Here is a 27,526-nt window from a genome sequence, read left to right on the forward strand (position 1 = left end):
CGCCACATCAGCTGTAACATTAGGTTAGTTTTAGAATTGATTGATTACGCTGATTTAATTGACTCCAACGTATTTATTTTATTCCTCGACTTTTGTAAATAATTTGATACAATAGAACACAAATTCCTTATACATTCGCTGTACACGTTTGGTTTTGGGACTATAGCTTTGTCTCTGTTATCAATATGTTTTATAAAGATATTCATATTGATATTATGATTAATCGTAACACATCTCAAATATTTCAAATTCATCGTAGTGTACGCCAGGGTTGCCCTATTTCAGATTTCTTATTCGTTTTAGTTGTAGAATTACTATCTATTAGCATTTTAAACAACCCTGAATTAAAAGGTATTCCAATATTTGGAAAACAAATACAAATATTTCAGTTAGCAGACGATACTGCTCTGTTTCTAAAAGACAAGGATCAAGTTGCTATTGCACTTAATATCATCAAATCATTCTCTTCAGCTTCTGGTCTGGAACAGAATTTAAATTGAAATAAATGCGAAATATTATCCACACGTAAATCAAATGACCAATCTATTGAGAATATTCCAGTGAAAGATAATGTGAAATATTTAGGGGTGCACATGGCGAAAAAACATTGTCCGTCAACATCTCAATTTCTCTCAGATTCAAGAAAAGAAAAATCCATCTTTAACTGGTTCCATCGTGACCTCTCTATTATTGGAAGGGTTATATTGTCCAAAGCAGAGGTTCTGTCACGTTTTGTCTACCCTGCTCTATCCTATTTGTAGCTGATCAAACCAGCAAGGATACCAACAAAACTTTCCTACACTTTATATGGAAAAATAAACAACGCAAACTTAAGGAGTCTGTAATATGAAACCAAAGAGCTGATGGTGGGCTTGAAGTACTAGATTTCATTGATATCAACAATACCTTTAAAGTTAACTGGGTGAAAAGATGTATGCTTAGCTAAGAATCTATATGGTACTTCATTCCCTGTGATATTTGTATGAAATTGGGTGGTCTTCAATTTTTGTGAAAGTGCAACTATTCTCAAGCAAAATTACCCATCACACTGGCCACATTTCATGAACGAGCCCTTTTAGCCTGGACACCGTGTTATGTCTTCTGCCACGCCATATGTTGTTGATTTAGACCAAACGTGGTGTGGTAGGGAGAAAATTAACCTGGAACTTGCAATTGCACATAGTGTTCAGGGATATATAGGTGTGCGTTCATAAATTCACTCGGGCTATCTACTCGGATTTCAGAGCACTCTCATCTGAGTGTGCCAGAGCGCAGAATAACTGTGCAACACCTGTTGAATATGACCGGTGTCAAATCAAATCACATTGGTCACATACACATGGTTAGCAGATGTTAATGCGAGTGTGGCGAAATGCTTGGGCTTCTAGTTCCGAACATGCAATAATATCTAACAAGTAATCTAACAATTTCACAACAACTACCTTATACACACAGAAGTGTAAAGGAATTAATAAGAATATGTACAATATGTACATAAATATATGGATGAGCAATGACCGAAAGGCATAGGCAAGATGCAGTAGATGGTATAGAGTACAGTATGAGACGAGTAATGTAGATTATGTAAACATGATATAAAATAGCATTGTTTAAAGTGTCTAGTGATGCATTTTTATCAATTTTTACATTATTAAAGTGGCTGGAGTTGAGTCAGTATGTTGGCAGCAGCCACTCAATGTTAGTGATGGCTGTTTAACAGTCTGATGGCCTTGAGATATAAGCTGTTTTTCAGGTCCCTGCTTTGATGCACCTGTACTGACCTCGCCTTCTGGATGATAGCGGGTGAACAGGCAGTGGCTCGGGTGGCTGTTGTCCTTGATGATCTTTTTGGCCTTCCTGTGGCATCGGGTGGTGTAGGTGTCTTGGAGGGCAGTTAGTTTGCCCCCGGTGATGCATTGTGCAGACCTCATTTACCTCTGGGGAGCCTTACGTCAGTAAACTTCGGCAAAAAAACAGTAATTAAATTCTTGCCAGCAGCACAGTTACAGTCATCAACGATCTAGATATCATGACAACAGCCTTAACGAGCTCTGCTAGGGCGAGTAAAATGGTTAGAGTGAGGTGTTCTCTCATTTGTGTCTGGAAGTAGCTAGCCAACTTGTGCCAGTTAGCTTGGGTGCTTGCCGTTGTGCGGTCAGAACGTTGGAACCTCCGGAACCTCCGAGAGCGAAACGCTCTGAATTTATGAACAGACAATCTGACAATGTTCTGAATTTACGAACGTCCAGAGTGCCAGAGTGAATTTAGGAACACACATCGAGATGCACCTGCCTGCTATTACTGTAAATGTGGACCACGAAAAGGCTTTTGACAAGGTAAACCATTCGTTTTTATGTAGAGTTCTGAACAATTTCGGTTTTTGATTTGTTTTTAATGATATGGGTAAGAAAGGATTTATAGTAGACTGATGTTGGTAGCAGGGTAAATATGACGAATATTGGTAAATATAATCACGCAAGTACGAAGTGTCAGACAGGGGGACCCTCTCTCAGAGCTATGTTGGTGTTATATATTGAAACGTTCGCATGCAAGAGATTTTCAAGAAATGTCACAATTTTATATTTTAGACGACCTGAGCATGAAAGAGGCAATCAACGTCATTGATGAGTTTTCTGTTGCCTCCGGGTCGAAGATGAACATAAATAAAACATAAATAAAATATATGGGACAGTGGAAATGGAGAACTATTTATGTCGTTTGAATGTGTGCACGGGACCAATGGTAGTGCTTGGGATATCTTTCGGAAATAAAATTAAAGATGACCTGTTGAATTGGAAATACAAAGTAATTTCGGTTAATAAAAGATTGGGACTGTGGAAATAAAATGAGGCGACTATCTTTTAGCGGACATTCTGCCTTCATTACTTCACCTTGCGGTCAAGGGTCATGGTGGAGTGGGATAGTAGTAAGCCAAAAACTGAAATTATACCTTTACATTTTCAGAAAATAGTTGAATGGGCATGTCGGCTTGTCTGCAAAGTAAAATAATATGTAGTCAACCACAGAATGCTATGTGTTAAATTGCTACTGATACAATTAAAATGTTTAGACAACAGACGGAACTATTTTAATTCACTTGTTTTACACAGACGTCTTTGAGTTCGTTCAACATTATACAATCATAATTTGGCTCTGAATACATATTGTCCCAGGGACAATTGTTTTGCAATTGAAACAATGCCCCATGTTTTATGGGAATTTTCTTTAGCCCATTAGTTAACAGGAAAATAAAAATATATTTGTGATATATAAATAGAAAAAGATTATGAAGAGGTAGCCAAATTAGAACTAAAACATTTGGAAAAGTATTACAATTAGTGACTAGTATCCCTTATCAAGGCAAAACTTTGTGAGGCCATATGTAGCGTCAATGACACCCTCAAGTGGTCACCGACGGGATTTGTTCAATTTATAAAACAATGCAATTCGAAATAGATAAGTGGTGTATCATATGTGTCAAATGTATATGGAAAGGGATTTGCCTTTCATTGTACATTTATTTTTATATATATGTATAATTGTATTTTCAATTGTATTTTGTAAATATTTGATATACACTGAGGTTTATTATGAGTTCCCCTTGTATAGGCTATGTGTATGTTTTTATTATTTTTAAAATTATTATTTTAACCCCAAGCCTACAAATCGAATTAACATAATAAAGAAATTCCTATTAAAATCAAATCCGTGTTTAAGCTAAAGATATCAATGTTTTTGCATGGGCTGCGTCTCAATCCACCACATATGCTGATATTGCCCTTCCGGATCTGGGGTGAAAGGTGGCAGAGCTAGAGCGGTGTTTGTCAGACCATGAGACATCTGGGGTGAAAGGTGGCAGAGCTAGAGTGGTGTTTGTCAGACCATGAGACATCTGGGGTGAAAGGTGGCAGAGCTAGAGCGGTGTTTGTCAGACCATGAGACATCTGGGGTGAAAGGTGGCAGAGCTAGAGTGGTGTTTGTCAGACCATGAGACATCTGGGGTGAAAGGTGGCAGAGCTAGAGCGGTGTTTGTCAGACCATGAGACATCTGGGGTGAAAGGTGGCAGAGCTAGAGTGGTGTTTGTCAGACCATGAGACATCTGGGGTGAAAGGTGGCAGAGCTAGAGCGGTGTTTGTCAGACCATGAGACATCTGGGGTGAAAGGTGGCAGAGCTAGAGTGGTGTTTGTCAGACCATGAGACATCTGGGGTGAAAGGTGGCAGAGCTAGAGTGGTGTTTGTCAGACCATGAGACATCTGGGGTGAAAGGTGGCAGAGCTAGAGCGGTGTTTGTCAGACCATGAGACATCTGGGGTGAAAGGTGGCAGAGCTAGAGTGGTGTATGTCAGACCATGAGACATCTGGGGTGAAAGGTGGCAGAGCTAGAGCGGTGTTTGTCAGACCATGAGACATCCCAAAAAATGATCTGAACGGTGTGGCTTACAAAGTATCATGTAGGCCTATCCTTTTGTCCTGATTTGGTCATTGTCAGGTTCCTCCCGAGCTTTGTCAAATTGCTACCATATGATCCGTAACAGGTGAAACATTTGAATATTAGAACTCATTATAATTGTTAATATGATAATTTCACAAGACTAAAATAGCCCATATGGCCTGTGTGTGTAAATCTAAATACAATTGTATTTGTCACACGTACCAAATACAACAGGTGTAGACTTTACCATGACATACTTAGTCTACTTATGAGCCCTTTCCAAACAATGCATATTTAAGAAAATTACCAATTAAACATAGAAATAGCAACACAATAAAAAACAATAGCGACGCTATATACAGTGGAAAGAAATAATATGTGAACCCTTTGGAAACACCTGGATTTCTGCATTTGGTCATAAAATTTGATCTGATCATCATCTAGGTCACAACAATATACAGTCTGCTTAAACTAGTAACACACAAATTATTCTATTTTTCTTGTCTATATTGAATACATCAAACATTCACATTCTAGGTTGGTAAAAGTATGTGAACCCCCAGACTAATGACTTCTCTGAAAGCTAATTGGAGTCAGGAGTCAGCTAACCTGGAGTCCAATCAATGAGACGAGATTGGAGATGTTGGTTGGAGCTGCCCTGCCCTATAAAAAACACTCACAAAATGTGAGTTTGCTGTTTACAAGAAGCATTGCCTGAATTAGCCATGTTGGAAAAGAAAAGCCATATCTCTGTCCAATGTCTGTGTTCTTTTGCGCATCTTAATCTTTTCTTTTTATTGGCCAGTCTGAGATATGGCTTTTTCTTTGAAACTCTGCTTAGAAGGCCAGCATTCCGGAGTCGCCTCTTCACTGTTGATGTTGAGACTGATGTTTTGTGGGTACTATTTAATGAAGCTGCCAGTTGAGGACTTGTGAGGTGTTTGTTTCTCAAACTAGACACGCTAATGTACTTGTCCTCTTGCTCAGTTGTGCACCGGGGCCTCCCACTCTTCTTTCTATTCTAGTTAGTGACAGATTGCGCTGTTCTGTGAAGGGAGTAGTACACAGCGTTGTACGAGATCTTCAGTTTCTTGGCAATTTCTCACATGGAATAGACATTAATTTCTCAGAACAAGAATAGACTGACGAGTTTCAGAAGAAAGGTTTTTGTTTCTGGCCATTTTGAGCCTGTAATCGAACCCACAAATGCTGATACTCCAGATACACAACTAGTCTAAAGAAGGACAGTTTTATTGCTTCTTTAATCAGAACAAAAGTTTTCAGCTGTGCTAACATAATTGCAAAAGGGTTTTCTAATGATCAATTAGCCTTTTTAAAATGATAAACTTGTATTAGCTAACACAACGTGCCATTGGAACACAGGAGTGATGGTTGCTGATAATGGGCCTCTGTAGGCCTATGTAGATATTCCATTAAAAATCATCCGTTTCCAGCTACAATAGTCATCTACAACATTAACAATGTCTACACTGTATTTCGGATCAATTTGATGTTATTTTAATGGACCAAAAATGTGATTTTCTTTCAACAACAAGGACATTTCTAAGTGACCTCAAACTTTTGAACGGTAGTGTACGTTTCTTCAATAACAGGTTATGGTCAGTAATATCAAAGGCTGCACTGAAATCTAACAGCACAATCTTCTTATCAATTTCTTTCAACCAATCATCAGTCATTTGTGTCCGTGCAGTACATGTTGAGTGCCCTTCTCTATAAGCATGCGGAAAGTCTGTTGTTCATTTGGTTACAGAGAAATAGCATTGTATTTGGTCAAAGGCAATTTTTTCCAACAGTTTGCTGAGAGCTGGCAGCAAGCTTTTAGGTCTGCTGTTCGAACCAGTAATGGCCGCTTTACCACTCTTGGGTAGCGGAATGACTTTGGCTTCCCTCCAGGCCCGAGGACAAAGACTTTCCTCTTTCCTCCTGATGTTATCAAGTTATTGATTTCATGAACCTTGTTTCTAAGGCTACATATATTAACATGCGCTATGTTCAGCCCTTTCCTGGGTAGCTTATCAGAGATAGACCTAATATGGAAAAGAGCAAACAAAGCAAGTTAAAAAAAATATGCATTCAGCAGTCCGTTAATCAGTTGGTGTGTGTGTACTGCGGAGTTGAAGCTATGAACCCATAGTCTTGGCTCTCTCATCCCTTCCAGGCTTCTGGGAGTGAGGGTGGACAATGAGCCTGTCATAGGGGATGTAAGCCATGTCCCCCCTCGCTCTGGCAGCTTTCATGGCTGAGATAAGTTCTGTTGAATCAGGACACAAGGGCGAGTTAAAATAGGATTTGATTTGCTTTACAATTTTATATCACTAAAGGTGGTGATATTTCAATTGGATCTACTTACACTCTTAAAAAAAATAGTTCCAAAAGGGTTCTTCAACTGTACCCATTAGAGAACTCTTTTTGGTTCCAGGTACAACCATTTTGGGTTCCATGTAGAGCCGTTTTGGGTTCCATGTAGAATCCTCTTTGAAAGGAACCCAAAACATGCTGAACAAAAATATAAACACAACATGTAAAGTGTTGGTCCCATGTTTCATGAGCTGAAATAAAATATCCCAGAAATGTTCCATACGCACAAAAAGCTTGTTTCTCTCAAAATTTGTTCACAAATTTGGCACATCCCTGTTAGTGAGCATTTCTCCTTTGAGAAGATGATCCATCCACCTCACAGGTGTGCCATATCAATAAGCTGATTAAACAGCATTATCATTACACAGGTGCACCTTGTGCCGGGGACAATAAAAGGCCACTCTAAAATGTGCTGTTTTGCCATACAACACAATGCCACAGATGTCTTAAGTTTTGAGGGAGCGTGCAATTGGCATGCTGACTGCAGGAATGTCCTCCAGAGCTATTGCCAGAGTATTTAATGTTAATTTCTCTACTGTAAGCCACCTCCAACATCCTTTGGAGAATTTGGCAGTACGTCCAACTGACCTCACAATCGCAGACCACTTGTTTGGCTTGTGGTCAGGCGGTTGGCAGATGTCAATATTGTGAAAAGAATGCCCCATGGTGGCAGTGGGGTAATGGTATGAGCAGGCTTAAGCTACCAACGATGAATACAATTGCATTTTATTGATGGCAATTTGAATGCACAAAGATATCGTGACGAGATCCTGAGGCCCATTGTCGTGCCATTCATCCCTCGCCATCACCTCATGTTTCAGCATGATAATGTACTGCCCCACATCGCAAGGGTCTGTACACAATTCCTGGAAGCAGAAAATACCCCAGTTCTTCCACGGCCTGCATACTTACCAGACATATCACCCATTGAGCACGTTTGGGATGCTCTGGATTGACGTGTACGACAACAAAGGAGATGTGTCGCGCTGCATGAGGCAGATGGTGGTCACACCAGATACTGACTGGTTTTCTGATCCACCCCTACCTTTTTTATGTACAGTATCTGTGACCAACAGATGCATATCTTGAAGCCCAGTCATGTACAATCCATAGATTAGGGCCTAATGTACTTATTTAAATTGACTGATTTCCATATATGAACTGTAACTTAGTAAAATCTTTAGGCTAGGTTGTAGCAACCTCATGATGGGTATAGAGAAAATATGAGTATCATGTAGTAGCCTAAACCTATCGATGTTACATTGAACTAGGTGAATGGAACATGAATGGCAGTCATCTAATATGCTGTAATAGAAATAAGGTCATGAAAAAAAAGAACGTCCTCCCTCATCTTAAACGGCACTGACTGCCACTGGTGAGCACCCACGTCCTGGGGTTGAGGATGGACACTGGTGAGCACCCACGTCCTGGGGTTGAGGATGGACACTGGTGAGCACCCACGTCCTGGGGTTGAGGATGGACACTGGTGAGCACCCACGTCCTGGGGTTAAGGATGGACACTGGTGAGCACCCACGTCCTGGGGTTGAGGATGGGTACTGGTGAGCACCCACGTCCTGGGGTTGAGGATGGACACTGGTGAGCACCCACGTCCTGGGGTTGAGGATAGACACTGGTGAGCACCCACGTCCTGGGGTTGAGGATAGACACTGGTGAGCACCCACGTCCTGGGGTTGAGGATAGACACTGGTGAGCACCCACGTCCTGGGGTTGAGGATAGACACTGGTGAGCACCCACGTCCTGGGGTTGAGGATGGACAGAATGACAGGTTTGGGACAAGTCCAAGTTGTTAAGGTTGTAGAAGTCGTGTAGTCTATGCCCTGCATAACCCTTTTCCTAACCCTAACATAATTCTCCTAACCCTAACATAATTCTCCTAACCCTAACATAATTCTCCTAACCTGTTGCGTAAATTCTCTAACCTGCCACGAAAAGCCACATCTGACAAAGCTGTATCCCATCTCGTCAAACCCCTGATTTATTCTTCAATGATTTCTTCTTCTTCTTCAATAATTTTGAAGCCGACCTGTCAGACAACTCTTGCATAAGGCCGGTATTGATATTATTTCTAGATTGTGGACAATATTGTGAAATCATCGTCTCGTTTGTTGTATATGTATATGTTATTGAATAGTTGTAACAGTTTTTGAATCTGGCACCCCAATAAGATTGTGTCTGTGGTTAAGTTCTTGTCTTACTGTAATTTGTTAGATTGCTTTTTGACAATGACATATGTCAGAAAGCTGATTCCATTGCTTATTTCAAACCAGAAGAGAATTGCTGATGGTCTTGGGTGGCGCGGCGGTCAAAAGCCGGGGTAGGGGAGGGTTTGGCCAGTGGGGTTTTCCTTGGCTCATTGTGCTAGTGTAGTGGTTCCCAACCAGGGGTACTAGGACTCCTGGTGGTACTTGGCCTATCCACAAGGGGTACATGAGAAGACTCATGAGGCCATAGTCCTACTGGTAAAATTCACATGAGGGGGTACTTCAGGGGTACTCCAGGTAGAGCAAAATTGAGTTGGTGGTACACTAACGAAAAAGGTTGGGAACCACTGCTCTAGCGACTCCTTGTGACAGGGCCGGGCGCCTGCAAGCTGACTCCGGTCGTCAGTCGAACAGTGTTTCCTCCGTCACAATGGTGCGGCTGACACCCGGGTTAAGCGAGCAGGGTGATAAGAAGTAGGCAGCCAGGTAGGTCATAATTCAGGGAGAAAACTGGGTAAAAAAAAATATGCTTGTGGCCATAGTACTGGGTTAGAACTGGGACAGGAGACTTCTTGGGAATACCAGGTGCCGTAAAACAAACAAAAAAGGAAGAAAAATAATCAAATAGAAGCAAAAACAGAAGAGAATTGCTGGAACACTTCTGCACTCATCGTGTCATGCACTGAAAAAGCACAAGAGGGCACTATATCATAACATTCAAGGATCCTCTCGCCTCGTCGTCATTACTCCCCCAGTTATATTATGTTGGTGGATCCAGACACACATTAGTCACATTTAAACTTGTGATAATATCCAGCTGGAGTGAGTTTATGTGTTTATGAAGTCCTCGTGCCAAGCAGTTGTACTCACTGGCTCTGCTTGTGATTTACTTATGCAATAACCTCTCCTCCACTTTGTAGAGAGGAGTGTGTATAACCCATAATGATGTGTGTGTGTGTGTGTGTGTGTGTGTGTGCGTACGTGTGTGCGTCTGTGTGAATGCATAACCACAATGAACTCTGTTTTTTTTTAATAAAAGAAAAATGACTCCAATTGATTACAAATAGGCTATATTTGAAAAAAGGAAATGTACAAGAAACAGTAGTAGTCATACACCTTAGTAAATTAAATGTACAAACTATGCTAAACACAAAATGTCCTTCATGGTGTATAAATGCTTAAAGACATTGTCTTGAATCAATGTTATTGATATCTTAAAGGGGTGTAGGTAGCCTAGTGGTTAAGAGCGTTGGGCAGGTAAGTAAAAGGTTGCTGGTTTAAATCCCAGTGTTTAATAGGTGAAACATGTGTTTATGTACCTTTGAGCAAGGCACTTAACCCCAGTTGCTCTGGAAAGAGCTTCCTGCTAAATTACTCAAATGTTTTATAAAATGTGGACACATGGCAGTGATATATTCTTCATTAATGCCCAGTGTTTCACTGCATAAACTAAACGTAGTCTGCGGTGTGATTGAGATGCTTGCTGATGATTTATTGCCTCTACTTCTAGAACAGTGTAAAAATCCCTGCTCCTTTTTCGTCTGCTATAACTTTTTCGAACACAATATATCAATGGTTTAAAAGCAATTTTTACATTAAAGGGATAGCATATAACGTGGTGGTGTGAGGGAGGTTACATCGGTTGAACTCAGGCCAGAGGAATGGTTAACTTTGTTCTTTAAACTATGGTGCCTGTACTGTAGTCTTCCCAGATATTAGTTTGGCTGCTGTAGTTTCTGTCCTCTTTCTCCTCCTCCCTTCTCTAATGTAATTCTTCCCTCCTTTCATTTCCTCCCTCTCATCCCATCTCCCTCCTCTCATCCCATCTCCTCTAATCTTGGCTCGCCCTTCCTCCCCCTCACTCACTCACTCTCCCTCCCTCCTTTCTCCCTCTCTCTCTTTCTTACACCCTTGTCTTTCTCTCTTTCTGCCTCTTCCTCTCTCTTTCCCTCCATCCTCCCTCTCTCTCTCCTCCTTGCACCCTCCTCCAACCTCAATCCCTCCCCTTTCTCCCCCTTTCACACCCAGACCTTTCCCTTCCCGCCTCCCTCCCCTCCAGACCTGCTGCCTCCACAGCAGCCCCCTCCCAGGCCATGGTGTTTTGTAGCGGGCAGGTTCTTGTAGACGGCCCTGGAGTACGGTATGAAGCAGAGCCCCAACTGGAGGTGACGCGCCAGGCGGCAGTAGGCAGCCAGAGCCAGTACCAGGAGGGGGGTGACCAGGAGGAACCCGACCACTAGGAGGGCCACACAGCCCCCGTCGCTCAGCAGGTCCGAACAGTAGCGGGTCGTCCCCTGAGGGCGCACCTGGGGAGAGGAGAGGGGGCAGTGGAGGAGAGGAGAGGGTTGGTTTTTCTGGTTGATTATGTTGCTGTTTTTCACATGACCAGAAGAATGTGTTGCACCAACAACGAAGAGATTGACATAATGTTCTTATGACTGTATAATGACAATAATGGAATGTCAATGCAACAGAAATGTATTGATCTCAAATGTTGCTATAGTTTCTGACAAGCTGATGAAGCGAATCAAGCTTTCTGTTGGAGTCTTGTCAGAACAGATGGAGAGAGTTATTGGTTTCAGCACCCATGTTCAAGAGAAGTGAAGGATGGAGGAGTCAGAGACGAATGCGGGGATAGACAGATGGAGGAGAGGAGAGGAGGAGATGCAGGGAGACGATGACGTGCCCCTGTTGGAATGTGTGTCGGAGGTCAGGACAGACACAGAGCAGATCGCAGTCTGACACACACACACACACACACACGAAGAAGGAGGGGCTCTTCCATAGATGAAATGTGATGAATTGCCATTCTTATATCACAGCTGTGAAACATCACAAAAATATCTATGGATCTTTAGAATTAAAATGTCCGCCTGCTGGTGTGGTACGTGATGTTGTTAGTGTGAGGGAGAAGTGGTAGCAGAGAATGGAGAGAATGTGAGGAATGCACTGGAGGGAAAATGGAGGGGCTGTCACCCTTCCTTATCTCTATGTGGTAAGAACAGAATACGCAAGTGGAGGGGGATGGAGGGAGAGGAGAGGCACAGAGGGGTGAGGGAGGGAGGGATGGCGGGAAACAGGTTGGGAGGTGAACAGATAACACTACAGTATGTCCATGCTTATTTCTACTTTCTAAGGCCAGGGGGTTTATGTCCCACAGCCAACCTTCTGAAAATATTTGATATTCATAGCTCTTATTGGGGTGTCTAGCTCTGAAATCATGCAACTGTATCATGCCAGTTAAAGTTAATGTAGTTTAATGCAGCTGCTTAGTAGGTTAGGCAGTCATTGTAAATAAGAATTTGTTCTTAAATTCTTAACTGACTTGCCTAGTTAAATAAAGGTTAAATTAAAAATAAAAATAAATAGTGAAGATATTCCCTTCCCCTTTTTCAAAATTGTTGGTGAATGTTTTTCAGAGTTTGTGTAATTCAATATTTTGTGACAACGAACTGCGAGATCAGGATAACTTGTTTAGCTAGCTTTAACATTCCTTCCTTCCTCCCTTTCTTTCTCATCCACCTCTCTCCTTTGTTTCAATCCTGCCTCTCTCTCCCTCTCCACCCTAATCCCTCCTTAATCTGGTGCCACAAGGTTCCTAATTGGTTAGAGGGGAGGGGAATCCTGTAACACACACACACACACACACACACACACACACACACACACACACACACACACACACACACACACACACACACACAGTCATTAGTAAGGTGGGGCTAACTGGGGTCAAAGGTGTGTGTGTGTGTGTGTGTGTGTGTGTGTGTGTGTGTCTGTCTGTGTGTGAGCTCAAGTGTGCTAAATTCATTTCGCACTTAATGTTTTCCTATTTTGGCTGTGAATATGTGAGTGTGTGTTTAAAGCTTTCTTCGACATAGCCTTGTCCTAGATTTGTAGGAGTTAAAGCATATAGATATGGGACCAGCTAGGCAAGCTAATCCCTACCTCCCTCTATTCTTTAAAGTCTTTCCCTTGACTCCGGACCTGTCCAGTCGGATTCTCAAAAATTCTCTCCAAAATAGCTCCATATTCCCTATATAGAGCAGTACTTTTAACAGAGCTCTATGGTCCCTGGTCAAAAGTAGTGCACTATAAAGGGAATAGGGTGCCATTTGGAACGCAGACCCTGTTCTTAAACATCTGAGAAATACTGAGAAACTCTCTGGCTGATCTGCTTATGAAACTCATCACAGAGGGCCAAACTCCACCCTCATCTTCTGCTAAAATATTCCAAACTCATGCTGGGTGGTGAAAGTTTAGTTATGAGTTTTAGGATTCACAGTTAGTCCCTCCTGAAATGTTAGCCTATATGACTACTCTGTATACCATAGGATTATTTAATATTATTCTGATCTATTATCTAGTTAGCTTCTCGTGACGATACCTCCCGAAGGCTCTAATGTTATGAGTGTGTTAGCAAACACACCTTCACTCAGACACATACAGTAGATGAGTTATGAATGTGAAATTGAAATGACACTCAGGAACTTTGGAAGATGGAGTAACCTTTCCTCTGAATTTTCCCTCAGGTTATTCATTAGAGAGCGTGACAACTCTCTGCCTGAATAGTAGAAGAAGGAGAAGAAAAAGACACACCCCACCGCTTTCCCTCCTTACCGTAGAATGACACAGGAACCCAAACACCACCATCACTATAGCCGGGGTGAGGATGAGTCCGAACACCAGTCCGGCCAGGCAGGCGTTGATCCCCGCTATGACCAGGTTCTGGGCCGTCACCAGCACTGAGCACGCCCAGCAGTCCAGAGAGCCCCTCAGCTCCAGGGGAGCGTCACTCCCTCCTCCCCCGCTCTCGGCTGCAAAGTACGGGGGAGGCACCACCACGCCGGAGGGTGTCCCCACGGGGGCGGTGGAGGCCAGGGAGTTGGAGTGCTGGAGGTGGTGGTGGTGCTGGTGGTGGGGGTGATGGTGGGGGTGCATGTGGGGGGAGAGCTCCTCAGAGAGGTCAAGGGCCTGGTGGTGAGCCCCCTTCTCCAATGTGCCACTCATACTCATGGTCAACTGGGTAGGAGGGGAGGGAGAGAGAGGAAGAAGGGACAGAGTTTAGCCAGGTTTGCGAAAGCAAAAATGGTCCCTACTTCTCGGATGTGGAAATACTGTTCCAAGCATATGCGAATGTGAAATGGTTTGGCTTTTCATAAGTGGATCTTTATAGTGACAGTGTCATGCTTTTTGATAGCCAATTTGTGCAACAGAAGTCTCTCCCTGTCTCAAACTCATGTCTATCGCAAACTTGGTCCGTAGACATATCATAGCTGAGGTTCAGTCTTCAAATGTAGAATGAACCAGGGAGTTCACAGGGAGGTTAGAAGACTTTATCTGTTAGAGGAAGAGGAAGGCAGGCTGCACGGCGTAATCTATCAACTCTTATATCTTCTATCAGAACAGGATAGTTATCTGAAATCTGATTGGCCCAGAGGAAAGGAACCTAATTGCCAGGCGAGGGTGCACAGAGGATGATGATGGATAAGATGAAGATGAAGGGTAAGAGACAGAATCAAAGGATGCGTGTGTGCATACACGTGTGTGTGTGTGTGTGTGTGTGTGTGTGTGTGTGTGTGTGGTGTGTGTGCGTGCGTGTGTGCGTGCGTCTGTGTATGCTTGTGCACGTGCCTGGATGCATTTGTTTATCTTGGCACTGGTTGAAGACTGCAGTTCATGTCTTGTCAGAAATAGAAAACATACAAGTCATGTCATGGCCTTATGTTCAAGACACTGTAAAAGTCTTGTTTGATTCTTCCAGTATGGTAAAAACAACTCCAAATCAGCGCAGACCAAGTTGAAAGTTTCCCTGAATCAGCGATAAGTAACAACTCATAACTGACATGTCCCATTAACAGTGACAGGATAGCAACCTACCCCCCCCCCCCCCCCCAAAACGGCCTGAACAATGGACCGGGGTCAGTTGCCAGCCTTCCTCCCAGAAATACCCCTGCCCTCAGCACCGCTCTGTACCGCTCTGCACCAAAGTGATAAATCTATCAGGACAGACCAGAAAGGCCAAGGTCTAGAACTTAACAATGTTAGTTCAGAAGTTGTGTAAAAGTATATTGAGCAATATTCCACAAGTGCAGGGTAAAACGAATGCCATAGCAAAGAGAAGAATACCCACAAACGTTTTGGTGGTATGTAAGTACACTCAAGAGAATTAAGGCAGTGTTTGTATGGGTATTGTTCTTCTTCCTCCCCTTAGTACTTTTAGTACTGGCACATCTAGCACTTCCACAGGTGCAGGATACAAAACCACCCACATATTAGGAATTGGTAGGGCCATGATCATGCTGCTGCTCCCCCTATGATCATTCCACCCCACCCCCTCAATAGTCTTTACTTAGCTTCCACCCCAATGGACATTTATTTATTCATCACTGCCACAGTTGTTATTATGTATATAGTGCTATTTCAATAGTTTTTTTATGACCATTTTCATCATTTTATTTCACTAGTCCTGCATGTTGGAGCTCGAAGCCTAAGATTTTCACTGTACCCTGCAATCACACCTGCAACCCTGTACACGTGACTATTAAACACTGTACCCTGCAGTCACACCTGCAACCCTGTACACGTGACTCTTAAACACTGTACCCTGCAATCACACCTGCAACCCTGTACACGTGACTATTAAACACTGTACCCTGCAGTCACACCTGCAACCCTGTACACGTGACTCTTAAACACTGTACCCTGCAGTCACACCTGCAACCCTGTACACGTGACTCTTAAACACTGTACCCTGCAGTCACACCTGCAACCCTGTACACGTGACTATTAAACACTGTACCCTGCCATCACACCTGCAACCCTGTACACGTGACTCTTAAACACTGTACCCTGCAATCACACCTGCAACCCTGTACACGTGACTCTTAAACACTGTACCCTGCAGTCACACCTGCAACCCTGTACACGTGACTATTAAACACTGTACCCTGCAGTCACACCTGCAACCCTGTACACGTGACTCTTAAACACTGTACCCTGCAATCACACCTGCAACCCTGTACACGTGACTATTAAACACTGTACCCTGCAGTCACACCTGCAACCCTGTACACGTGACTCTTAAACACTGTACCCTGCAATCACACCTGCAACCCTGTACACGTGACTATTAAACACTGTACCCTGCAGTCACACCTGCAACCCTGTACACGTGACTATTAAACACTGTACCCTGCAGTCACACCTGCAACCCTGTACACGTGACTATTAAGCACTCAGAATCTGAATGAGTTTTTCCTGACCATGATAAACTCCTGGCCATAGACATAGGGTATACGTGGGTACTCATCTTCTTTTAACCACCCCTTCTTACTTTTACCCGACAAACACACATCACCCGCATACCTCATCAGACCGCTAACCCTGACCCCAACCACGCTACGGAAGAGGTCCACTTGAGATGTGTCCCTGCCAGACGTCGCTACCTCAACAGTGTTCTGCGTCAACCTCCCATTGTTAGTGAAGTGTTGTCGTTCAGGTCTAAGGTCGGGGGTGCAGGAAGAGTCCAACTAGCTCACTCATTGTGACCTAAGGCCCTATACTTGGCCGTTACTTGGCCTACACTTGGCCGTTACTTGGCCTACCCTTGGCCATCTGTTTTACACAATGTACTTGGCTTGCTTTTTTTCCATTTTATGAGGCGTTGATTGTTTTTCATAACCATGGAGACACTTGATCTTAACGGTATAGAAATGATTGAATTACCTACAGTATCTTCAAATGAGCTTCCTCTCTAGCTTGTGCTCACTGATAGAGCACTGAACTACATTCAAGCTGGTCCTTCAAAGATTCTGACATTCTCATCTAGAACATTCAGGAGAAGCTCTTCTGTTCTATTATTCTATTGTCTTTTGGCTGGCAGTTGCATACATGTGACGCCTGTCTGAAACGTGATCTACGCATTGAATTATCAGTGATGAGAACCAGAATTGTCATTTTAAAATGCTTTTGTGAACGTTCTTTCATAGATATTAGATTAGAAATCATCTGAAAAGAATGTTTTAGTTAATTCAACCTCTCTGTGGCTGGTTTCTCACTCACATTGCGTGGAGCCGGGTAGAGCCTCTCTCTGATCCTTGCGGTTCTCTTCTCTTCTTGGAAGTTACACTGAAACTCTCTCTCCTCTCAACCACGTATACAAGCAGGTGGACAATGTTCACAAACGTTAACAACTTCTCTCTCTCTCTCTCTCTCTCCCGTCTTTTCTCAAATCTCCCCTTGCGGTTCTCACGCTTCTAGTCCTTCATGCATCAGTTCAGATTCCTTCACACTCTTGTCAATGAAGTTGGGACCAGCTTGTATTGTAGTGGCATGCTGGTATGTTGGCCTTCTGTAGCCGTAGTGGTGATCTCCTGCTGTTTCCACTCGTCGTCGGTCCGTCAGGGATAAGTCAGTGTGCTTTGTTTTTTCATCCGTTGTTCTCTCCCTGACTGCAGTTGACTACTCCAGCCTCAACGTTTTGGGTCTCAGCTCCTTAGAATTGTCCCAAACTTCTGTACCTCCCACCGTCAGTCCGCCCCTCCTCTTCTCCTATTCTCACTCTTTCTCTGTTTGATACAAGAGCCCCTCTTGAGGAATTAGAGGGATGCCTTTCTCTCCCGCTCTCACTCCCTCTCTACCCTCCCTCTTTCCCCCTCCCTTTCTTAACTACTACATTGAGTGCTTGTGCCCCTTCCACTCACTCCCCTCCCTTTATCTCCCTTTTAACTACTATACCCAGTGCTTGCAAAGCACCCACATCTCTTCTGTCGTTCCCTCTGTTAACGGTGTGTAGCACTCTGGGGGTCTTTGGGGTTGGAGCTCCTCTGATAACCTGAGAAGTGATGGAGCATGTGGAGAGAGGGAGAGGGGAGAAGGAGAGAGTGAGAGAGGGGGAGCGAGAGAGAGACGGGGGGAGAGAGAGAGCGAGTGTTTATTTAAAGAGCTGCTGTGCCGCTGTGGTCTAATCAGCAGTCAGGGATGGAGCAGAGTTTACACGGTGCCCCTGACATCCCCACCATGTTACAGACAGGATCACAACCCTGGTTGGTTAGACTAACTAATATAAAGATCTACATTACAGTGCTTTTGTTATTGTACAAAGATTTCTGTAAGTAACACATTTTGGTATGAAACTTTACTTACACTATTAGCCCCAACCCCAGCCTTTAATTGAACCCTGACCCCAAACCTAACCCTTAACCCTTAACCCCAGCCCCACCCCTACCCCTAGCTCAACCCCAACTCTAACCCTAGCTTAAACCCTTAACCTAACCCTAGCTCCAACCCTACCCCTAGCCCTAACCCGAGCCCTAACCCCAGGCATTCAGTTGTACAACTGACTAGGTATCCCCCTTTCCTATTTCTTCAAAACCCACGAGTCTGTAGCAGTGGGAGATAGTGTTGAGAGAGAGCAGCTTCACACAGGGCGGGGATGGGTGGGCCAGTTCAGCTCTGATAGTGTTTAGGGATGGGTCCTGCTGAGAAAGGTCAAGACCCCAGATAGAGAATGAAAGGAACAGAGGATGAAGGAGGAATAGAGGATGGATGTCATAACTGTTACGTGTCACAGAGATGTAAAAGATGTTTTGATGTCTAGAGAGTGATGTCACAACCTGGTGTTCTCTTACGTTGAAAAATAACAATATTAGGAATCACGGGCCAGACAGATAACTGGAGGGATCAGTGGAACAAGGGAGGAAGAAAGGGTTATAAGCAAGAGAGGGGCAGAAAAATGATTTCTCAACTGATAAGAGAGCGAGTACAGATCACAGGAATCAGAGAGACTGTTGGCTAATCTGATTTTCTTCCCTCTCTGTCTATTTTCTCTGTCTTTTCTTTCTCTATTTTCTCCTTTGAGTTGGTCAGCAATTATTTTCCTTTCTCTCTCCACTGGGATTTACCCTCAAATCAAATGAAAGTTTATTGGTCTGTAGATGTTATAGCGGGTGCAGCAAAATGCTTGTGTTACTAGCTCCTAACAGTGCAGCAAAATGCTTGTGTTACTAGCTCCTAACAGTGCAGTAAAATGCTTGTGTTACTAGCTCCTAACAGTGCAGTAAAATGCTTGTGTTACTAGCTCCTAACAGTGCAGTAAAATGCTTGTGTTACTAGCTCCTAACAGTGCAGTAAAATGCTTGTGTTACTAGCTCCTAACAGTGCAGTAAAATGCTTGTGTTACTAGCTCCTAACAGTGCAGTAAAACGCTTGTGTTACTAGCTCCTAACAGTGCAGTAAAATGCTTGTGTTACTAGCTCCTAACAGTGCAGTAAAATGCTTGTGTTACTAGCTCCTAACAGTGCAGTAAAATGCTTGTGTTACTAGCTCCTAACAGTGCAGTAAAATGCTTGTGTTACTAGCTCCTAACAGTGCAGTAAAATGCTTGTGTTACTAGCTCCTAACAGTGCAGTAAAATGCTTGTGTTACTAGCTCCTAACAGTGCAGTAAAATGCTTGTGTTACTAGCTCCTAACAGTGCAGTAAAATGTCAAACAAGGACACAAACACATAAAAAAAAACATTTAAACAAGAAATCAAGAAATGTCAGAAGGAAACAACAACCCAAATAACACTGTATCAGTATTCCAATTGCAATCTATGTGTATATACACCAAAAGTATATACTAAGAAACAGTATACGAAGACATACTAAGATATTGTAAGATATGTAAGGGATAATCAACAAGGGGCTAAGCGTTCTATGGAAAATGATGAATGACGTGGAAGACGTGTGTTCCACAACGCGGCAGCTTAGTGGTGGACCTGACCTTCCACGGAGTTGCATTATTTGACAGAAAACGTATAGAGCCCCACACATAGAGCCCCGAGTTGATTATCCATTTTATACCATGATTATAATTTAACTCATTTGCCTCTACAAATATGTTCATTTACCGGTTGAAATGTGTTCAAATCCACTGAAGTACACTACCGGTCAAAAGTTTTAGAGATGGCACACCTGTTAATTAAAATGCATTCCAGGTGACTACCTCATGAAGCTGGTTGAGAGAATACCAAGAGTGTGCAAAGCTGTCATCAAGGCAAAGGGTGGCTACTTTGAAGAATCTCTAATATAAAATATATTTAAATGTTTTTAACACTTTTCTGGTTACTACATGATTCCATGTGTGTTATTGTATAGTTTTTATGTCTTCAATATTATTATACAAGGTAGAAAATAGTAAAAATAAAGAAAAACCCTTGAATGAGACAAAACATGTAAAAATGATCTTTAGCCATTGAATTCTACCGTGCAAATATTACGTGTGATATAGGGAAATAATGCACGCTCTAGAATGCCCGTCAAGTCAATAAGAAATGAGTATTCAACAATGCCATGGTATAAAAATAATATATACTAAGATAGAGATAAATGAATATACTCACTCATACCTGAGTGGTGGAGGACAGATGCCCTGTTTATACATGCCGATAAAATACGTCCTTCATCCTGATCTTGATCTGACCTGTTTGTTTACACTTATAAGATCTGATCACAATCAGATCACAATTGACCTTTTAGTCATCTAGACCTGTCTAAAAATGAAGGCACGATCAGAATGTGGACAAGATCAGGACAAAAGATGCAAGTTAGAATCAGGTATAAATGGGGCTAGAGAGACAGAGGCGATCAAAACAGGCTGAAATATATGAGTTAGAGATACTGATCTTTACATGTTGATGTCATTTGTTAGATGATATAATGCTTATCAGAGCAAAAAAAGAAGACAAATGCCTCATCAGTACCATCTTCTACCTCCGACTGTACTGTACACCCAAGAGCCTGATTTGCATCTGTGTTTATGTCATACACGGCCTATGGTTTACTTTGTTAATGTTGGATTGTGGAAGAAGTGGAAGATGAATGAGTAGATGGGATGGGAGGAGGGTGGAAGTCAGGGATGTGGTTTTACGCAATGCAATCAGAAGTGCTGCTGAGAGAAAGAGAGTGACCAAGTAATAGCTTCCAAAACTAACTGTTGAAACCACACAACTCTGATATCACACAGGTTGATTGAGTAATTGTAGTGTTTGCATTTTGTGAGTCTGTCCAACCAACTCTTATGGAGACTCTTAGCCAATTTTTGCCAATACTCCTCTCCTACTGTGCCATGTTGAACCTATTCACTGAGGGAAACCTTGAAGAAACGTCTTCAAGTAAGGTATATATATCCACATAACAATCTATATATTGCATTGATACCATCTGAGTAATAGTAAATTAATAATAGCTTACTTCATAGTCGGAGCATCGGCTATGTTTATTAATAACCCCACACACATCATCTAACCCCCCCGCCCCACCCCAGACTGACCATCCGTGGCGGTCGATATCAGGGCGTAGTGGACGCCGGACGCAACTTCCTATGGAAGCAGGATATCCTCCGGTCTGTCCAGCGTTCCTCTGTCCTTGACCCCTTGTTGATCTCTTCACCCCGGGTCACAGGACGGGACACACGGACATTCTATCTCTCACCGCTTTCCACTGATGAGGCAGGAATGAATCATTATTCTGAAATAACTGATATTAGATGGACCCAATATAGAAAGATTAGGTAAAGGACCAGATCTGTGCTGGATTGGTGGATATGTGTTTGGTGATTTTGAATATGATCGGCCTTGTTTTATGAGCGGCCTTTGCCTTCCCTCAATGTTGTGTATATGTCTGTGTTGAAGTCTCCTGATTGTATTAGATCAATCAGCATCCGTAATCATGGATGTCAAAACAATTACTGGCTATTTCACCACCATTCAGCGGTAGTCCATTCCTATCCCCTGAAATAATTCACACGTACTATAGAGTTGTCTCTGTCAGTGAAATGATCAGGGGAGAGAAACTGAAATCTCTACTTTGTCATTGAGTCCTGTGTGCTGCTCCCTGCTATTTCCTGCCCTGTCTGCTATCTGTATGACACTGCTGTTGGTTAGGGCCTGCTTCCTCACTCAGTTTACCTTGGATGAGATTCACCATATGGAAACCCCTGTTAACACCGATTTTTATTTTTTCTACACACAAACAAAACTGTTAGTGATTGTCTTGAATGAAGCGACCTCTGCAAGTGCCAGGCATATGTTGCGACAGCCGAGCGATATGAGGGTTTGGGTTGTTATTGTATATGGGGCCAAAGTGTAAATAGAAGATATCCGCTCCTCTGTCTCACATCCCCTCACACCCACGTCAGTGGTCAGTCTGTCAGCCAATCAGCCACAGGCAGGAAGTCATGAGCTGGATGTTGAAAAACACCATAGATGGATTATTATTATATATTATATTTATTTTATTTAACCAGGCAAGTAAACAGTCAAGCAGGGTTTTTCCCTCTTGGTTTGAACTGGCCAAATGGTCATGGGTAGCCCTGAGGGCTTTATTCATTATGCTAGATTCTACACTATATTTTATAGTTACAAGGCCACAGTAGCCTACAGTATATTTTCCGATTGACTAACTGGGATGGTACATTATTTCTTTACGTTAGGTGATTTCCAATTGGTGGTGGTATCTGGTAAGAGATGTGGTCTGTTTCAGACATCGGCCAGAACAACTCAGGTGACTGTGTTAGCAGTTCAGCTGAGGTGAGTACCATCAATTTAATTTAAGTTACAAAAAATATATATGCAAATGTGGCTTTAATCGAAAGCATTTATTTATGAATAATAGTCATAGTAATGTCACACAAATTCACAAAGTGTTTAAGACATGTCTGGCTCAGTTTGTTGTGTGTGTGTGTGTGTGTGTGTGTGTGTGTGTGTGTGTGTGTGTGTGTGTGTGTGTGTGTGTGAGTGAATTCTCTAAACAGTGCAGTTTAAAATGAATGAAAAGGTATTTTGGAACAGGAAAAATAGAATTCTCATCTTAAAAAGGATTAAAAAGAAGAAATTGTTCATCAGAGAACTGTCAATACTCCAACAGATAACATTTTAAAAATCATTCATTTAATCTAAAGGCCCCTAAAAGGGATGAAAAACAAAATTACGATTTCTCAGATAAAAATTTTAAAAAATGTACAGAAAATGTAGTTTTGTTTTTTTCACACATTACAAAGACAGTATTCCGTTAGTCAATTTTCTACCTCGGCTGTGTATCCTAGCAACTACAGGGGAAGGTGTAAGTTATATTCATTAGAAATATCATTTATATATATTGAACCAGAAGCACCAGAGAAAACTTTTTCCTCCTGTGACACAGTTGTTACAGAGGACTTAGAATCACCATAAAAAAAAACTTTCACAACTTGTACAACCCTAATAAAAACAAGGGGAGAACATAGACATCCAATAAATACGAGACACATTTTAAATTAAAAAAGAACAATGTACAATGTAAAATCCCCCCCCCCCCAAAAAAAAGAATAAATCTGTATATAAAAAAAAAACTCAAAACAAAATCAGAGGTACAACACAATTAATTATTACACCAACTGAAATATTATCACGATGAAAAATGGAAACAATGAATTAAAACAAAGACCTGATGTCCTAAAGAGGTGTGACAATTGCCTTCTTTCTCTCTCCTAAGGAAATAAACATTATACATTTGTAAAAACACAAAATTTACAACACATACAAGAGTCAGAAAGACAAGAACTAAAAAACAAAATTGTCTTTAAAACCCGTATGTTTCGAAGCATTCCAAACCCCCCCAAAAATGGGTCTTCTTATTCTTAATGCTTTTAGAAAAATGGCATCTCTCTATTATTAGTATTTTCCATCTTATTTCTCTTCTAAATACAAGTCACAAGGCCAATGTGGTATATATCTAGGCTGATCTAGTCTTAAAAAAAAAAAGGAAAATAAATTATTTTAGAAAACAGCACCCCACAAAAAAATACAAACAGCATTTACACATTTCAGTATTCAAGACGACAATTTGTTTTAAGAAATCCGGAAATAACAAAAATTCATGCCATTGATAACAACCGTCAACTCAGTTGCTTGTTTACAATGGTAGCTAGCACCAACTGCCTTTCCGTTTTTTTCAAGTCCTCCAGAAACCAGTAAGCTGGTCTTGAGCACCGTAGACAACAAAAGTCAACTGGAGTTTGATTGGCGGTTTGGTTTTGTAAACAGTGATGATGAGAAATAAACTGGTTTTCGATTGGCTGTTTTGATCGGCAGTAGTAGTAAAACATATCTTAAATAAGGAAGGAAAAAAAGGTTAAAAGACATTTTTATAAAGGTGTGTTTAGTCCCATCTGGCAGGAGTTTTGGTTACGGCTGCGAGACGTGGAGGATCTTCATCACCGTGAACTGGGCGCTGCAGCCTGGAGAGAGAAGACAGGACAGAACATTAGATATACTAGCCTCAGATTGTCAGGCAGATGTATACAAAACACAGTCAGGGCAGACTGAGTGAGCGTGCTCGTGTCTTACCAAAAAAAAGTGAAAAAGGTTGTGTGTGCGTGTCTCATAATAAGAAATAGTGTGTGTCTGTGTCTCATAAGAAAGATACAAGTACTTGGAAGTATAGCTAGATGGTGCACTGTCCTTCTCTCAGCACATATCAAAGCTGCAGGCTAAAGTTATATCTAGACTTGGTTTCCTCTATCGTAATCGCTCCTCTTTCACCCCAGCTGCCAAACTAACCCTGATTCAGATGACCATCCCACCCATGCTAGATCATTTATAGATCAGCAGGTAAGGGTGCTCTGGAGGGGCTAGATGTTCTTTACCATTCAGCCATCAGATTTGCCAGCAATGCTCCTTATAGGACACATCACTGCACTCTATACTCCTCTGTAAACTGGTCATCTCTGTATACCTAACGCAAAACCCACTGGTTGATGCTTATTTATAAAACCCTCTTAGGCCTCACTGCCCCCTATCTGAGATATCTACTGCAGCCCTCATCCTCCACATACAACACCCGTTCTGCCAGTCACATTCTGTTAAAGGTCCCCAAAGCACACACATCACTGGGTCGCTCCTCTTTTCAGTTTGCTGCAGCGAGCGACTATAACGAGCTGTAACAAACACTCAAACTGGACAGTTTTATCTCAATCTCTTCATTTAAAGACTCAATCATGGACACTCTTACTGACAGTTGTGTCTGCTATGTGTGATGTATTGTTCTCTCCATTCTTGCCTGTTGTGCTGTTGTCTGTGCCCAATAATGTTTGTACCGTGTTTTGTGCGGCTACCATGTTGTTGTCATGTTGTCTTGCTACCATGCTGTGTTGTCATGTGTTGCTGCCTTGCTATGTTGTTGTCTTAGGTCTCTCTTTATGTAGTGTCTCTTGTGTTTTGTCCTATATTTATATTGTATTTATTTTTGCCTTTTGGTAGGCTGTCATTGTAAATAAGAATTTGTTCTTAACTGACTTGCCTAGTTAAATAAAGGTTAAATAAAAAATATGCGTGTCTCTCATAAGAAAAAGATTTGTCTCCTCACCAGGTTGAATGTGTCGTAGGTACTCATTAGCTCCTCCATGCGGTACTGCTCCAACACCACTACGTTGTTGGAGAGGCTGGGGTTCCTCTGGCGGGCACAGTCCTCACAGTGGACCACGTAGGTCTTCCTGCTGCCGCTCTCAGACGTCACAAACAGCAGGTCAAACACCTCCACCTGGTGGACAGAATATATACACACACCCAGTCAGTATACAGGCAGGGATCACTGGGCTGTGCGACAGGGCTCGTATTGTAATGCATGGGGATGAATTGAAAGCATGCTGAAGCAATCATGAGGGAAGACAGCGGGTTGAAGTAATGCGGTTTTCAGAAGAGAGACGGGCTCTCTCTGATTGTAAGGTAAGTGTTTGTGTTTTGGGTTCAGTTAGAAGGCGGTTTGGTGCTGGCAGACGGGGGGGGGTTGAGGGTTTGTATCGAGAGAGCTGGGTAGATGTATTACTCACGTCACACTCGTTGCAGTAGTAGGCTGGCTCATCCTTCACCCGGCTCTGGTAGGAGATCTTCTTCCCTGCGGTCACCAGCTGGTCTCGCAGAACCTGGATGTGCTTGATGGACTGCAGCAGGCAGTGTCTGAGGGAGGGAGGGAGGGAGAGAGGATGAGGTTCGAGCCCTGAATGGAATACCACGGGTATGACAGAAAATGACTTTTTACTGCTCTAATTATGTTGGTAAGCAGTTTATAATAGCACTAAAGCACCTCAGGGGTTTGTGGTATATGGCCAATATACCACGGCTAAGGGCTGTATCCAGGCACTCCGCGTTGCGTCGTACATAACAGCCCGTAGCCGTGGTATATTGGCCACGTACCACTCTTTCTCTGGCCTTACTGCTTAAATAGAGGACCCATCAGCCTGCACTCACTTGATCATCTTGTATGTGTCTGGGTCGGTGACCTTCACAGTGCGGGCCACGTTCCAGGACACGTGGATCATGGGGACGATGGACTTGACCTTCTTCACTTCGTTCCACTCAAACCTCTCCAGGGCCAACTGGTACTGGTAGGCTGCAGAGAGGAACAACGCTAACATTAGTGCCTGACGTTCTGAAAGCTCTTCAACAGTCGAATTGTTAGTGACCTTGTATGTTTCTTCAGCGGATCTTCAACATCCGTCCCCTACTTATGCGTTTGGTTGGTGTGGATTTGGACTACGGTCATTAACCTCAAAACTCTCAAGTCAAAATGACTGACCAAGACAAGCAATGGCTTTAAGGCATTGCGTTTCAGTAGATGGGCGGAGTCAAACATTTGCATCTGTAGCAAGAGTAATGTAGTTCCCTTTATCAGGGAGTTAACGTACAGTTGAGTGGTCCCACGTTCCATGCTATGTTGTTGCACCAGCCCACAGCCTGGACCCAGTGGACGGTCCCTGCGTTGATCCACACCAGGTCTCCTGGTCTCTGAATGAAGCGGTACACAGGGATGTTGGAGCGGTACAGGTCCTCCAGAACAGGCCACCAGGAACCGGTCAGGTAGTCTACTCCATGCCTGAAGGGGGGGGGGGGGGGGGGGTACTGGGGTTAGATCCTCTGAGGTAGTGGGTGATACGTTGGGAGAATGGTACACTTGAGTAGATGAGACACTCGTACTATTTTACATTCTAAGGACTCACGAGCCGAGCTCTAGTTACCCGGAAGGGCGAATTGGACAGATTTCTTTCCCTGCATCAAACAGTCTCAAATCAGGAATGGATTATTGTTCCTCATCATCAACACACTCAGTAAGTCACGCTAGTGTATCAACCAATGGCCACACTACTTACTTTTCACAGAAGTCGTTGATGGCCGGCCAGTAGTTTTCATGCACGGAGAACCACTCGCAGTCTCCAGGCCCAATGTTGATGTTCACAGAGCAGAAGTTGTTGTTTTCCTGGTGGCCAGGCGTGCGGCTCCCGGGGACCTTCATGTAGAGCTGGACAGTGTTCATGCCCAGGATGGTGTGTCCTACGTGGCTCAGCATGTTGCCGCTGGACGCCACGCGCATGAAGGCCGGTAGCTTCTGGAGCTCCTGCAGCTGGGCCTTCCACCTGGGAGAGAGAGGGAGAACAGGGTTATTGTATTTTTTAAACTGGCCAACAGAACC

At 42.9% G+C, this 27,526-nt stretch overlaps 2 protein-coding genes and 3 long non-coding RNA genes across 5 annotated transcripts in view; 2 read left to right on the plus strand and 3 right to left on the minus strand.

Annotated features, from left to right (window-relative positions):
* Positions 1 to 1,787: 1,787 nt before the first annotated feature.
* LOC115137992 (uncharacterized) lies at positions 1,788 to 13,662 on the plus strand. The gene is made up of 3 exons (XR_003864877.2): positions 1,788 to 2,336; positions 11,066 to 11,746; positions 13,570 to 13,662. It is a non-coding gene; the product is annotated as an uncharacterized LOC115137992 (long non-coding RNA).
* Positions 5,665 to 9,428, minus strand: LOC135574302 (uncharacterized). Its single transcript, XR_010465306.1, has 2 exons — positions 6,806 to 9,428; positions 5,665 to 6,706 (listed from the first exon to the last, which is right to left on the minus strand). It is a non-coding gene; the product is annotated as an uncharacterized LOC135574302 (long non-coding RNA).
* On the minus strand, positions 10,091 to 17,593 carry LOC115137991 (transmembrane protein 88-like). Its single transcript, XM_029674363.2, has 3 exons — positions 17,102 to 17,593; positions 13,658 to 14,059; positions 10,091 to 11,343 (listed from the first exon to the last, which is right to left on the minus strand). Exons 2-3 carry the CDS (start codon positions 14,051 to 14,053, stop codon positions 11,056 to 11,058), a joined length of 684 nt encoding a protein of 227 aa, XP_029530223.1. The 5' UTR covers positions 14,054 to 14,059; positions 17,102 to 17,593; the 3' UTR covers positions 10,091 to 11,055.
* LOC135574301 (uncharacterized) lies at positions 14,079 to 23,395 on the plus strand. The gene is made up of 2 exons (XR_010465305.1): positions 14,079 to 14,542; positions 22,515 to 23,395. It is a non-coding gene; the product is annotated as an uncharacterized LOC135574301 (long non-coding RNA).
* LOC115139061 (lysine-specific demethylase 6B-like) overlaps positions 22,661 to 27,526 on the minus strand; it is a 362,782-nt gene continuing 357,916 nt past the window's right edge. Inside the window, 6 exon segments of the mRNA XM_065025415.1 lie at positions 22,661 to 24,299; positions 25,427 to 25,600; positions 25,890 to 26,016; positions 26,308 to 26,449; positions 26,745 to 26,932; positions 27,207 to 27,470. Of these exon segments, the coding sequence (XP_064881487.1) occupies positions 24,276 to 24,299; positions 25,427 to 25,600; positions 25,890 to 26,016; positions 26,308 to 26,449; positions 26,745 to 26,932; positions 27,207 to 27,470 (919 nt within the window). The 3' untranslated portion in view covers positions 22,661 to 24,275.

The sequence above is a fragment of the Oncorhynchus nerka genome, linkage group LG12 (genome assembly GCF_034236695.1).
Source record: "Oncorhynchus nerka isolate Pitt River linkage group LG12, Oner_Uvic_2.0, whole genome shotgun sequence".
NCBI lineage: Eukaryota > Metazoa > Chordata > Actinopteri > Salmoniformes > Salmonidae > Oncorhynchus > Oncorhynchus nerka.